At 37.7% G+C, this 15231-nt stretch overlaps 1 protein-coding gene and 1 pseudogene across 2 annotated transcripts; both read left to right on the plus strand.

Moving 5' to 3' along the window:
- Nucleotides 1–1158: 1158 nt before the first annotated feature.
- LOC120105575 (monooxygenase 2-like) lies at nucleotides 1159–6008 on the plus strand. Its single transcript, XM_089929768.1, has 6 exons — nucleotides 1159–1332; nucleotides 1453–1599; nucleotides 2769–2837; nucleotides 3211–3376; nucleotides 3523–3751; nucleotides 5371–6008. The coding sequence occupies exons 1-6, from the start codon at nucleotides 1259–1261 to the stop codon at nucleotides 5901–5903; spliced, it is 1218 nt and encodes a 405-aa protein (XP_089785894.1). The 5' UTR covers nucleotides 1159–1258; the 3' UTR covers nucleotides 5904–6008.
- A 1588-nt stretch (nucleotides 6009–7596) lies between these two features.
- Nucleotides 7597–14373, plus strand: LOC103719607 (putative 26S proteasome non-ATPase regulatory subunit 3; annotated as a pseudogene). Its single transcript, XR_016399983.1, has 7 exons — nucleotides 7597–7786; nucleotides 7926–8037; nucleotides 8180–8370; nucleotides 12576–12699; nucleotides 12790–12926; nucleotides 13053–13107; nucleotides 13190–14373. The product of XR_016399983.1 is annotated as a putative 26S proteasome non-ATPase regulatory subunit 3 (transcript).
- The last annotated feature ends 858 nt before the right edge of the window (nucleotides 14374–15231 follow it).

A 15231-nucleotide genomic window follows, 5' to 3' on the forward strand; every position in this document is an offset into this window, starting at 1 on the left:
GCTGACCAGCCATATGTATTTTTTTGTGGACGGTACGAGCACGAACATGGGCCTCTAACTAAAATAATCAAAGCTAACTACGTAAGGCGTAAGATGCTACGTCATGCGATTCCACGGCGGTTGGAGTCCAATGCACAGGGCAACCGGTTGGTGATCAAATTAACTAAAATTCGATGAATTTCCGTTACGATAAATTTCCATTTCTTTCTCGGCAAAGCCCACGCCGGGACTTCCCTCCATGCACATGCAAGGACTCATTTGGTTCATAAAAAATAAAAATTTATTAAAATATTTTTTGAAAAGATAATTTTTTAAGTATATGATGTTTGAAAAAATAATTTTGATAATGAAAAAGTCGCACATTACAAAGTGACTTCTGTTTGGTCGAGCATTTATTTTTCTAAAAAAGTTATATGAAATATTTATTATATACTTAATAAAAAGAAAAATTTTACTCATAATTTTTGATGACTTAAGAGTACTTTTGGAAAAAAAGGATCCAATTCCCAACATGTGGAAAAGTAGTTTTTTCATGTCCTTCATAAGTTTTTCTTTTCCATATGGAAATAAATTGAAATCTTATTTTCACGAGAATGCTACTTTTCCATCTCTCTTTTTTGAAAACTACAACCAAATATTTCTTTATTTTTTTGTTGACCATAATTTTCCTCCTTCTTTCTTTAGGTCCTAAATAGTTTAGAAAAAGAAGAAAAAAAAGTCAAAACATCCCTCAAAAAGTTATAACATATAAAAATTTATGGTATTTAACTATTTATTATAATATGCAGAATAATTATCTTTGACGCAAGGGTATTGTTGCTCTATAATCTCTTCTAATCATGCCCTCATGATATATCCTCTTACCTTCGGAACAAGAGGTTAGGGATTCCATTTTGGATGACAACAACCCCCTTTTAATCTAAATTAGTGGATTCTCGGTTCATTGAAAGGTTCGGTCTTCTTGGAGGTCTACCCTCCAATGAAAATAAAGTGGAACGGAGAAGAAGGATCAGTATGGATTAGTCCCCCCTGGTCCAAGAAAAAAAGAAAAAGACAATCCTCTAGTCGCATCAATCCTTTTAATTAGCGCATGCTGCTAGCTGCTGCAGGCAAAAATTTTGTATTTAACGTTCGGATGACTAAAGAGTCGTTCAGCGATGACCTCACAAGAGTCCCCACTCTCTCTCCCCTTCCGGCTATAAGTATTCTTTTCCTCGTCTCGCCTGCCTCAGCACATCCACAGCTCGCATTGCATCAAATGGAGGCCATCGAGGATGTCGTGATCATCGGCGCCGGAATAGCTGGGCTCGCAACAGCTTTGGGACTCCATAGGTATGTACTAATTAACAATAATACGCTGGTTTTTGTGTGGCCTGGTGACATTAATATCTTCTATATATTGTTCTTGGGAGGAAGGAGAAAATGACATTGTGGTTTGAGAGATGGATGCAGGAAGGGAGTGAGGAGCTTGGTGTTGGAGTCGTCCGAGTCGCTGAGGGCGGCGGGTTTCGGGATTACCACATGGACCAATGCTTGGAGAGCACTGGATGCGCTTGGGGTGGGGGACTCTCTTCGGCAGAGTCATGACCGCATACAAGGGTAAGCAGCAGCAACACCTTTTCTCTCTCTTATTATCGATTTGCTATCTCAACTATCTAGTGGTGGTCATCTGTTACAGGACTTTTTTTGTGTGTGTGTTATTCGGTTCTCGAGTACTGAATCCTTTTAATTGAGAAGACATGCATCGATCACACGATTTATTATGCCTTTCGAAGAAGCTGATCAAATACAATTTAGACAGACAGACAGACAGACAGACAGACAGAGAGAGAGAGAGAGAGAGAGAGAATTTTAAAAAAAAATAAAGAAATCAAAGATCCAATACATCTCCTATTACCTAGGATACATCCAGCAAATTTTCTTGATTCTGTTCGTGCATCCATCCACGTATTTTTATTTGGGAATTTGGAGCACTTTAGATGTGTAAGCCAATCATATCCAATTGGATGAGATCGTATGATTTAAGAGCACAAATCTTTTATAGTGTGCATGTAGCAGCGCAGAGTGTTATACAACTATGGATGGCCACCATCAAAAGATGGATAACCATCAAATAAGACAATCCACAAGTACGTGCCATATATAGATAGCCATCAAATAAGATAATCTACAAATGTGTACCATGTCATATATGGTATGTATTGTTCGATGGCCGTCCATCTCTTAGTGGAAGCCATCGAATACTCTATGGTGCATGGGCCGCATATTAATTAGAAGATCCTGGTTGAATAACTCAAACCCAAATCACCGAATTAGTCTCTATTGACTTTACCAATTGTGCTAGTTGAATATGCATCCTATTTAAAAAAGTAAAGAACTGTAGATAGCTTATATACGTAGGCTCAAGGCGATTGCAAAGTTTTGTACTTATAACTAAAACTGGCACATGTGTGATTTATCCAAGTTCCTACACGTATAGATGTTGCTAGTTTATTATGGAAAAATATTTATGCAACTTGATCAAATAACAAATGCATATCATTTTCATGCATATATGAAAAACAATATATATATATACATATATACATACATAGATAGATATATATATATATACACACACACACATATACATACATACATACATACATACATATGTATGTATGTATGTATGTATGTATGTATGTATGTATGTATAGATATATATGTATGTATGTGTGTGTGTGTATGTATGTACAAATATAAATTAATGAATGTTTTTGTATGTGCAGACTGACAGCTACTTCCTCAACTTCTGGAGCGAGAACATCAAATTTGGCATTTGTGGCACGAGGGAAGATGTGAGCTTGTAGATTGTGTCACGCACGAAACAATTTTTTTTTTTTTTTTTATCACATTGTATTATTCTTTAGCCACCAGACGATTGAAGTTAATCTCTTCAATCGGCACACAAAACCTATATTTCTCGTATTTTGAATACATACTTGCTAGTTATATGATATAATTGTAATGTGATCATGCAATAATTATTTGTAGATCAAATAAAAATATATCAGTCTCTTGCTAGAAACCACTAACGAGGTATCCCATTAATATCTTCTCGGGAGAAAGTAATGTGTTCCATTCATTTAATTATAGTCTTTTCTGGTGGAATCTTTTGGTTGCCTATATAAATTATGTTTTCTAATCTAAAAAAATTGAAAAATGATGCAGTGGGGAGCATGAAGTTCGCTGCCTAAGGAGGACTATATTGTTGGAAGCCTTAGAAAAGGAGTTACCAGTTGGCACGGTTAGATACTCTTCCAAAGTTGCTGCAATTGAGGAGGATGGCTACTTTAAGCTCCTGCATTTGGCCGATGGCTCCATGCTCAAAACAAAGGTGCACATATTTCTAAGAGGAAAGGAACATGGATGAAATGATTTGTAATGTAAAATATGTATCAATGTGGCATATAAACTTTCTAGAGTTGTTAATAGAATCATTTGAAAACTATTTCTGTTGTTTTTTTCTTTTTCATGTTATAGGTCTTGATAGGTTGTGATGGAGTGAATTCAGTGGTAGCAAGATGGTTGGGCCTAAAGAAACCCGCATTTACGGGGCGTTCAGCTTCAAGAGGTTTTGCTGAGTTTCCAAATGGCCATGGTTTCAAACCCGAGTTCGCGCAATACTCTGGAGAAGGCTTTCGTGCAGGTTTATTGCCTTGTAACGAAAGAATTGTTTATTGGTTTTTCACTTGGACTCCCTCTGAGCAAGGTAAGCTCTACAATTTTTGTTATGTTTGCATGCATTCTATTGTGCATATTTGTGCTCAAAGTAAATGAGACCGAACAGGCAGAATGCTCCACTTCCACTCAAATATAGACCCAAAAAAATTTACTCAACATTGAACATAAGTACATAACAGTGCAAGCTTATTAAATATAGTGCCCCGCTATGAGCAGTGAAGCTAATTGAAAAATAGTTCGGCATCTTCCTTGATTGTATAGCCATAGAATTTGGACCATCGGTGTTACAGTTAATTGCTTGAAACATGTGTTATGTTTTATTCCAAAAGAATATGGTTTTGAGGCTATTTATTTTATATTTTTTCTTCACATTACCTATGAATTGAAAGGCTAGAAAAATACATAAAATCAATGCTCGCTTTTGCTTATTAAAAATAGTAAATATTTTTTATATTAAATCTCAGCTCTTAAATTTATTGAGGATAAAACAGATATTTTAAAGATTTATGATTTAGCTAGTTACAAATTAAAAAGAAAAAGTTTTTTTTTGCAAGGTAGTCCCTGATATTTCTTGTGTTTATATATTCATTCCTGCCTATTCCATATTTATATTTAATCCGTGTATCTCGTGTTAACTTAACTAGATGACAACAAAATATTCTACTTATATTCTTCCAACAATGCTAATTACATTACTTTTGGATATTTTATTTCTAGCCCTCGTACTTACAGACCTCTAAACCCATGCCACTCAATCGCAAGGAAAAGGGAAAGTAAGTAGGAAGTGACAGAGGCACAGAGCCCCTGGCCTCATCTGCCCTTAAAATAATGATATATTTGTCATTCTACAACACTGGCAGGGTTCAGTCAAAAAAACCAGAGGAAGACATGTTTCGTACAAATGTAAGACTTTGCAAGAGTTTTACATAAATATGGAAATGGAGACAGATATATAAACACAAAAAAATTAATGACCAATTTATGAGAAACTCAAAAGAATTTTTTTTTTTTTTTTTGGTAAAAGAATAGGAGGGGAGGGGGAGGGACCAGCCCATCCGTGTAGCAGTCCTCACTGGCCTTCCTTTCACTAGAAAATGTTCGATACAGGTCGCAAGTTTCGCATGCCTTTCCCGATTCGTGGGCTCACCGCCTTACGTGTGGGTACGTCACCCCAGCGCCATTTTGGTACAAGTGGAAGGAAAGTATAACCGACCGCCAGCAAGCTATCCGAGCGTGGGGCATTCGATCTCCTAATTTAATCGACGTCCGTGCGTTTCGAACTCGGACAATTTGGGCGGAATTATCGCCCCCCTACTACTAGCCTACCACCTAGGTGGCTCAAGAAGAATCCTTTCGCTGTATGCTAACCGCATGGTGGGCTCAGCCAAAGAAAAAAAAAAGTGTGGGTTTTGGGAGGGACGAGAGAGAGAGAGAGAGAGAGAGATTAAAATGAAAAACAGAATGAGAGAGAGAGAGAGAGAGAGAGAGAGAGAGAGAGAGAGAGAGAGTCCTGAAAAGAGGGATTTCTTGTGAGAGAGCGCGAGAAAGAGAACAAGAAGTAAATTTTACTCATTGCATACCTACAAGCCTCTTTTTTTTTTTATCAATTTGAAAATGTTAACTCTTTTGTTTGGTTTTATTTGACAGAAAAGGAAGTGGAAGAAAGTGCAATGAAAATGAAACAATATATGTTAAGCAAGTTGAAGCATTCCAAGGTGCCTGAGGAATTTATACATGTCATAGAAATAAGCGAACTCAGCAATCCGGTCTCAGCTCAATTGAGATACAGGTGGCCATTTTCTTTGTTGTGGGGGAATATAAGCAAGGGAAATGTTTGTGTGGCCGGAGACGCATTCCATCCCATGACACCTGATTTAGGTCAAGGAGGCTGCTCGGCACTTGAAGATAGCATTGTTTTGGCCAGATGCTTGAGCGAAGCCCTTTTGGCGGAGCACAATGGAGGAGCTGAAGGAGGGTACGACAAAATTAAGAAGGGCTTGGACAAGTATGCGAGGGAGAGAAGATGGAGGAGCTTTCAGTTGATTGCCACATCTTATGTCGTTGGTCGTATACAACAAAGTGACGGTGCAATCATGGGTTTCCTAAGGGACAAATGTTTGTCCGGTACAATGGCTGGGTTGCTCTTAGAAAGAGCTGATTTTGATTTTGGGAAGCTCTAAAGCTATTAGTAATTAGTATTGAGTTCTTTTATGTCATAATGTAACTGGAACTGTGCCAGAATTATTAACTGGTATTTAATTTATGCAGCAAAATTCCGATGAAAAGCTCTGTTATTGGGGCGTTAGTAGGCCAATCCACGAGCCTAAATTTATGTTGTTTCAAATTCGACCCCCGTAGACATGCTTAATCCACATTAGGTAATTGATATCTTGAGTTTATTACAAGGGCAATCTGTGCAGGCTGTCTCGTATTCGCTTGTGTGTAAGCATTAGTATTTGGCATGTGCCATGAGAATGACCAAAGTTAGGGTGACTTTATCCTTTGATGAAAAACTTTTTCCAACTTGATGAAAATTTCCACTTTTGACTCATAGTATTCTTTTGCATATGTCCTTTAAATAATCAAGAACTACAGTATGAATAGTGAACTTGATAAATATGGAAATATCTTTAAAAGTTTACAGCTACTCGTGCTAGGCAAATGAATTTATTCAATGGCATGTGTAATGATGATTTTGATCCAACAAGAGAGAGCATTTGATGAATAATTATGTTCTTACCGGTGAATCGAAAGAAAGTAAAACCATTCGATGGGTGACTGAATCAACAAACAACAAGCCATATATCATTACTAATTCAGAGAGAATAGGAATTTGATGGATGGTTGTGATTTCATTATTTTATGAAATTTATCCTTACTCATGATGCATCTGATTATTTTGAGTGGATAAGATATTTGATTGATGCTTGTGATTCAAGATCAAAAAAATTTTAATGGCACACAGTGATCCATTATTACTTAAAATATCAATACTAAGGTTATTAGAAATTATGCATCAAATTGATAATATTGGTATGATAAATTATTAGATATTTTAAAATAAATGCTCTGCATATTGAAAAAGGCAAATGATAACCATCGCCTAATATTAATTGCTTCCAAAAGACAATTTGCTCCAGCAATATTAATTGCTTTCAAAAGACAGCTTGTTCCAAGGATATTAATTGCTTCCAAAACGCAACTTGTTCCAAGGATATTAATTGCTTCTAAAAAGTAGTCGAGGAAAAATGTAATAAAGGTGGTTGGAGATTAATTATTATCACTTAACTCGGGATGATTAGTGGGATTCAAATTATATGAGACATGGTTGCCTCTGATCCTTCTTTCCTTCCCTCCTCGCCGAACCCGCCCGCCGTCGTCTTCCTTCACTGTCGACTATCTTCTTCGCCGGAAGCCGACGCCTCATGTGACGCTCTCTTCCCCCCTCGCTCTATTTGTCTCTTACCTCCTATTACCTCTCGTCTTCCGCACCCACCCCCTCTTAATAACTAGTTACTTTTATGATTATTATTATTTATTTTCTCTCTCCATTTATTATAATATTGGAAGGATATATTATATTAAATAAAGATTTCACTTTATTTCTTGAAAAAAAAATGTACTGAAGATAGTTAGAGACTAATTAATATTTCTTAACTATCGCCCTGGGTGATGGTTAGCGGGATCTCGAATGGTTTAATTCATCCTTTGGGCTTAGCTTTTGAGCCCTTAACCAGCTTAGGAGTTAACGGGTTGGCTACGTATGCCCACGCCCTTTTTTTTTTTGGTTGGTGGGAACCCCATAGATTTGCTTAGGGTGTCAATCCTATATCCAACGAACACAATATCTCTGGTCAACTCAACTCAGCTTGGTTCGGGTTAAAGGTCAGCGGGGTTCTTCTTAACCTTACCCGATCCGAAATCACTTGACCGTGGCACCGCGCTAAAATATTTTCTTCTTCGAGCTCAAGAAGCCAACGGGAAGTGGGGAAGAAAAAGGGCATTCTTGTGTTCGAGGGACCAAACCCTAGTTCAGTCCTCCTCTTCGTGTCCTCGCATCGACGTGAGCTACTCCCAATCCCATACTTTCGAATTAATATCTTTTCTCTTGTTTCCTTTCTCCATCATTGGATCCACGATTTCTTCGTTCGTGCGTTTTATTCTTCTTTTTTCTTTCACTATTTGCTGATTGTTTTTATCAGGAAAAAAGGAAGAAAAAGAAAAGAAAAAAGATGATTAATGATGTGGAGATGAAGGAGGTTCAAGCTCCATTCAATTCCGTGTCCTCCGACACCGCTTCTTCCACACTTCAGCGTAAGATTACGACAACTTAACGACGAAGGGAATTTTTTTAAAAAAGAACCTGCTTTTTTCTCTAATTCTCTACAGTTTCTTCTATTTTTTGCGATTTTTTTGGCCTTAAAAGAGAAATTTATTGATCCTGGTTTGGTTTCAGATCTGAAGGAGATTGCTTCCTTGATCGAGACCGGCGCATATGCCAGGGAAGTGCGGCGGATCGTGCGGGCGGTGCGGCTCACCATGATGCTCCGCCGGTAGCTCAGGGCGCCCGTGGTCTCTGCCTTCCTTAGCTATGCCCTTGCCTCGGTCTCTGATGCCCACTCGAGGCTCTCCTCCTATCTTCCCAAGGTATTAAAGCGATTCGTCGCAGAGGCACTCTTAGTTCTCCCAATTGCATTAGATTTTTTTTTTTTTTTTTTTGCACTTTGTTTTTTCTTTTATGTCTACCAACATGAAGGCCTCTCGTAGATATATATATATATATATATATATATATATATATATATATATATATATATATATATATATATATATATATATATATATATATATATATATATATATATATATATATATATATATATATATCAACTAGAGATGAATGACCCATGTAGAATACATCTCTTGGAAGGGTAGGGGGCACCTTAGCAGTCAAAACTATGAAATGGCAATTGTTGAACCTTTGAATAGCAGAAGAATCCCACATCAATGTTAAAGTATCAACAATAGTGGCAACCCTCCATTGGCCAGAGAGCTACATGAACCCGATCTTACAGAGGGCTGTCGCTCTCTGTAGTGTTGGCCGTAAACTCGTCTTATTGCGTCCATACTTGGCCAACCTATCAATAATGCTTTTCTGATTTCAATAAATAGTGGAGTTTGAATTTGGAGTCTGATGTGGCACCACTCTCTAGTCGACGGTGGAAAGTTGTTGCTACTATTGATATTCTAATCTTTGTGCAAGATTATATTGCTACTTGAAGGTTCCACAATCACCATTGGACAATTAAGATTGTTGAGACACCAATCAAGACATGCATTCTGTATGGGTTCTTCCTCTCCATGTCAGGGATATACACAATTTAGAGGTCTTTGTACTACTATCTACAAAGAAAAGGGAAATAAAAGAAAGTAAACAAAATTCTAGTGTAGCATCTACTCTCATAAGTAGAGAAATAAAAGGAGAAACTTATCTAATTGGCTTGGTGGGGAACGAGAAAGGTGAAGGATCTTACCTCATTCTCTAAAACTAAAGCCATGTAAAAGAAGGGACTTTAGGAAAGAGAAAAAAAAATATACAAAATAAAATAGACTAAGATGGATGCAATAGTCAAAAAACTACAAGAATATACGGAAAAAAGGTGATGAAAGAAGGGAAAAGGAGGAAGGGAAAGACTTTCTAGAACTGACAAGCTCACAACCTCTGGGTTCTTTTGCACAAGCTTCCACTATGCTCCAAAGTCAGAAAAGTAACTGTTATTATTTGACCTTCCTTGAGAAAACATGTTAACCTAGCACTAGGGGAGGACCTTCCGGCTCTCTGGGACGTTTTGAGTATTTATAGATGCCTACACACTATTACACTTCGGTCGGTTTCAATATTGGGACTAATGGAAAAGGAGCATATCGATATATTTTCTTGGCTTCAAAGAAAGGTTAAAAAGGTTTGAGATGCCTTTGGAAACCAGTCCATGACATGCTAGGATGTTTATACTTCAAATTAGGAGCAGTTGGACCAAAATTGCTTCATCCCATGTAATTTCTGCATTCTGCACAGTACTTTGTGAATTGGTAATAGCTCTCTACTCTGAACTTGATTTCAAATTCTTAAAATGTATTAGATTCTTGATACCTTGTCCATTATGCATCATTCTAGCTATTTGGATAAAACTTAAAAGAAAAAAGAAATTTTTGAAAACTTGATATGGATTTCATGTGAGGCTATTTTGGTTATGATATTGCACATGGAAAAGGGATCAAGTAGTAAAGGACTTGATATCGCTACATTTTTAAGAAAGTATGGTCCTAAATAGAGCAGAATGGAGGCAAAGTATTCATGTAGCTAATGCCAACTAGTTAGGGATTAAGGCTTAGTTGAGTTGAGTTGTAGATGTTGCACATGGAAAAGGGAATGTACTAAGTCTATTGATGCCAAGGGAATTCAGAGGTAATAAAAATGACTTTGAGTGCATTTTAAGTGTGGAAACATGGGGCATCAATAATACATAGATTTATAGACTGCTCTACTGAACACCAAAAGTTGGATATCTACACTCTTCACCCAAACCTAAGTTCAAATTTGTAGCTCTATAATGTATAATTTTTAATATATTTCTGTGTGGTTCTAGACATGTCATAATATGTTTCATATACAAGGCATCATCTTAAGGCTAAGTTGGGTATTTGTAAGAAACATCTTTGTGGTTGGCCATGTGGATGATTTGCCTTATACGCTGTGAGTCAGCTTTATATATTAAAATAGTTGAAGCCACCCTAACCTCTTTCCTGCTTTTCCTTCTTTTAGGTTTGCAACAATGTAGATTTTTTTTTCCTGCCAATGTTATATCACGGCATTATGAGACCCCTAGCTAGGTTGCCCACCATCCCCTCCAGTTATGTGTACCACGCACATGCATTGGTTAACATTGATGATGCATGTAGAAGGATGTTGCAAAATAGGGGAGGCAAAAGTGATTAAACTTTGAAGTATTTTAGTTCCCAGATCTAACTATAACTTCTTATCATGATTGTAGGCCCAATTTACTATTCTTTTGGAATGCATAAAATGTGTGGGTTGAAGTCATCCTAGAGGTAGTAGAACTCAGGTTCTACATAGCATAAAGAGTGGTCAACTATACAACAAGATATCTTAATAAATTCTTAGTTGTATTCTCATCCTTGCAATAATACCTTAGTGGTACCTTTAAATCCATTTGTTGTGCACTTCATTTTCATTCACTTAAACTACGATTGTGTTTGGTAGTGGACTTTGTTTTTTATTTTTGGTTGTTGGGGGAGGGGAGGCCTCATTTTTCCTCCAAAAAGGTTCTTGTTTCCTGTGGTCAGGGGATAACCTTGTTTGGTTGCAACCAGATAATGGAATGGTAAGGATGAAAAGAGTAATATAAAAGTAAAAAGTGGAAACGAGAGGAATAATTGATGGGACAAAACATAAGTTTGGTTTGACTTATTCTTTGAAAGGTGAACCCGCCTGCATTGACTGGAGTTATTCTATTCCACAACAAGCTAAGGCATTTGATAGGATAACCTGTTACCCCCTCTTTTATTTGGGCTTATCCTGCAACCAGGTACTATGAAATTGGAGGGCTAAACTAAGATTACTTGTTCATATAATATATAAACCAGGTTCAAGTCTTTGTGGATTGTAATGCAAAGTGTTTTTTTTTCCGGTCCTTGTACATGAGCGGAAAAGCTAAGATCTTTAGGTTCACTTTCAATAATTATTTCTTGCAAGCATCTTATTCCCCACAGCTGAATAATAATAACTTTACTAAAGAAAGGGCACTTGCCTTCCAAGAGCATGCAAGAGCATAGGCAGCTCAAAGGGATGATCTTATTGTAAACTCATGAAATATTATTGATCTTTTTTCTTTGGCAAATGATTCACATATATTCTAATTGTTCTTAGATAATCAAATTAATTAAGAATTAGTCAACTATTCATCAATTTTAAAATTTATTTTAAATTATTCGTAATTATTTTAAGAAGCCCTTACAAATTCCAAAATTATGATGTTATAAGTTGCTGGTGGTGGTGGTCTTTTTCTTATGGTTCATGGTTCCATCTCCTCCATGCTTGTTTTTACATGAGCAAATAGATAAGAAGGTTTTTTTTTTGGTGCAGCTTTTCTCCATGTTTGCTATCCAATTCCTTTCAAAATCTATGGCCAAGTCCTTTGCACTTTGTCTGTGTTCTGAATCTCTGCCTCTAGCCTGGAGGCTTCTGGATCGAAACTGCAATATGTTTCCATCTTACGATTCCTGTCTCACAGACTTGTATACATAGCTTGACCAAATTGCTTTCTCTTATTGATTTTTTGTTATGATATTTTGTATCGTTCCAAGTCTTCTTCTTTGCATGGGATATGCAGGAAATTATTGTGGTACCTGTAATTATTTATGTAACCCTTACTCACAAAGCACATGGCTACCATGAGTATGGGCATCAAATTTCTAAACTAGAAAAAAAAATAATTTCATTTCTATGTTTTGTGCATTCTTAGCATCCTTATATTGGATCATGCCCCAATATCCCTTCATGCATCACTCGATACCAAATGCTTCGACTTTTTAGATTTCTTATAAACCTCCCAATACAGTACAGGTCCTGGGAATTTCAAAATTGAAGCCACTGACTCCCATCAGCCTCATTGTACTATTATTCTCATAAATCTGTTTATAAAGCATTCCTCTCATGCAATGCAATTAATGGATTATACTGTTCAGCTGCATTTGCTACTGTTTGCAATCATGTTTTCTGTGTATCTGTATTTTTAGAACACTTTCACAAATTTATATTGGCTTGTTTTTAGGATGAGGAACATGATATGGACGTGGATACAGCAGCTCGGGGTCCTGCTAAGTATTCTTGCCGGAGCTTGAAATCTACTATTGCTTGTTCTGATATTTCTGATTGATCAAAAGAGTTACAACGAGGTAATTTTCTATGGTTAATGAATGCTTTAATTTCCTTACTGAATCTGAAATTTATCTGCTATTTCAATTTTCCAGTAACTTCTCTTGCAGGCTAAAGCTTGTTCTTCTGCTAGCATTGCTCGCCTGAAGAATATGAACAGGAGGACAGTTGATGTTCTAGCATCTTGGCCATACTTCTATTATTCTTATAGTAATGAACTTATGATGGTCTTGCTGACATTCGATGGCGACACTTTATATCAAATAAACAACCATACACGTCTCATGAGCCAAGCAAATTTCTTTTTGGTGAAACGCCTTTGTAAGAAGGTGTTAGAATAAAATCTTATTTTTCTTTCCCCGTTGTCAGAACCCTCCTTAATTTCCTTGCATAGAATGGCAACATTACGGCATGATGAGTTGGGTCAGGTTTGTTTCTTATATGATTGACTTGGATATTCAGATTTCAGATATACATGAGGTGCTAGCTCATTATTATGTTGATATGCAGGAAACTCTTCTGAACCTTTTGCTTCGCAATTGCATCCATTACAACTTACATGACCAGGCAGAAAAATTGAGGTTGAAGGCACCTCGTTTCGAGGCGCATTCAAATCAACAGGAAAAATGTCTTTCCTAGGATTTTTTTTTCCTGTTTTCATATTTGGTTGGATGACTTCATGGTTGTTTGGGAAAGAAAAACCATTGCCTTTATTGGTTGTTTTGATATTCTTTTTTCTGGTAAGACATGCAGGTAGTTAGAGGAAAATGTCAGCTAAGCATTATTATTTAGGCTATGTCATTAGCACACAGCAGTAATGGCTTGATTTTTCCAAGTTCTTATTTTTTCTGATTTCAGGCTGTGCGAATTGGGGACTTGGGGTTGTTTAGGACTGCTGCAGAGAAATTTTCTGAGACTTTCAATTCAGACAGGACTCGTAACCTGATGGTGAGATTGCGACACAGTGTGATAAAAAGTGGGCTCTGCAATATCAGCATCTCTTATTCCCGCATATCTCTGGCTGATATAGCCAGGAAGTTGAGATTGGACCCTCAGAATCCTGTGGCCGATGCTGAGAGCATGGTTGCCAAGGCCATCCGAGATGGCGCGACTGATGCAACGATAGATCATGCAAATGGGTGGATGGTTTCTAAAGAAACTGGTGATATCCACTCGACAAATGAACCTCAGATTGCTTTCAATTCCAGGATTGTCTTCTGCCTGAACATGCACGTACGATGAAGCAGCGAGGGCACTGAGGTTCCCGCCCAACTCCCATAAGGAGAAAGAAAGTGCAGAGGAGAGGCGAGAGAGCCAACAGCAGGAACAGGAGCTCGCGAAGCATATCGCCGGTGAAGATGATGATGAGTTCTGATTATGACCTTGTCAGATGCTACATTGTTTGAGTGAAAGGTGCTTCGAAAGCTCCTTTGATTGGTGAGGATAATGCAAGTAGAAATTACTTTTTTTTTTTGTCCCTACTCTCTTCATTGCTTCCAGTTTCCAGTGTCCAGGATGCATTGATCTGCATTGATCTGGAAGAGATTGCTTTTTGATTGTTAGACAGGAAGAAGGCTTGGACGATGACAATGATGATGGTAGTTGCTTGAAATAATTCTACTGCTAGAAAGATTTGTTGAGAGGAGGGTAATTGTATAGCGGGCCGATTTTGAAATGAAATTATGTCAGTGCCATCTCTATCGTCGTTGTAGAATGTAGAGACTAGTGTTATGGTTTTTGGAACCCAGGCCACATTTAAGTTCAGATTAGTTGAATGGTTCTAGAAATGGGCATGAAAACATAATGCAATGCAAGCCTAGTAGAGAAACTAGAGCTCATGCGGCAATCTCATTTAGCCATCAAATTGAATTACAAGGGAATGGATTCTAACTCTAATGCTATGCTTAGTTTGACTCTAATGGTTTATTTGCCAAGGAGCAATAATTTGAAATCCATCTACTTATTCCCAATTATATCTCCCCTCTTTACCTATTTAAAATCACAGCTTTTGACATTTAGCACTTCGAGAAAAATGCATGGCGAAGTTAAGCAATGTGCCCTTTCACATTACACAAGTGGATTTAAGTTCTCGCATACACGTTACCGTACTGTTCATTCGGCCTGCAAGCTGAATGGGGTCTCTCCTTGTTAAAAGGCATGCATTGAAAGGCTCTCCCATGAGAGGAGCAATGGAGGCGCCGGTTGCTTTCTTACCGTGCTTATTTTCTTGGAGCCTGTACCCTTTTATTTTCTCAAGATGAATTTTGATAGTAATGTTGGTGAGAGAGGGAGCGATGGAGGCGCCGGTTTTGTTATCAGAGATCACGACGCCAGGCTGGTGGCAGCAAGAGATGGCGGATTTTTGACATGACTGTCGTCAGCGCTGAGTTCAGAGTTGCATGAGAGGGCGTCATCTATGCGAGGCGTGTGCTGGGTGCGGATCGCATCCTCCTTGAAGAGAATTCGGCTACGGTGATCGAGTGGATTAGGGGTTGGGGTTGCGCTGCTGGGGGAAGGTTGCTACTTTATGACATCTGCAGGATCTTGGGAGA

Source organism: Phoenix dactylifera, chromosome 3, assembly GCF_051530095.1.
Source record: "Phoenix dactylifera cultivar Ajwa chromosome 3, Ajwa_hap1_PhDact_Kaust_v1.1, whole genome shotgun sequence".
NCBI lineage: Eukaryota > Viridiplantae > Streptophyta > Magnoliopsida > Arecales > Arecaceae > Phoenix > Phoenix dactylifera.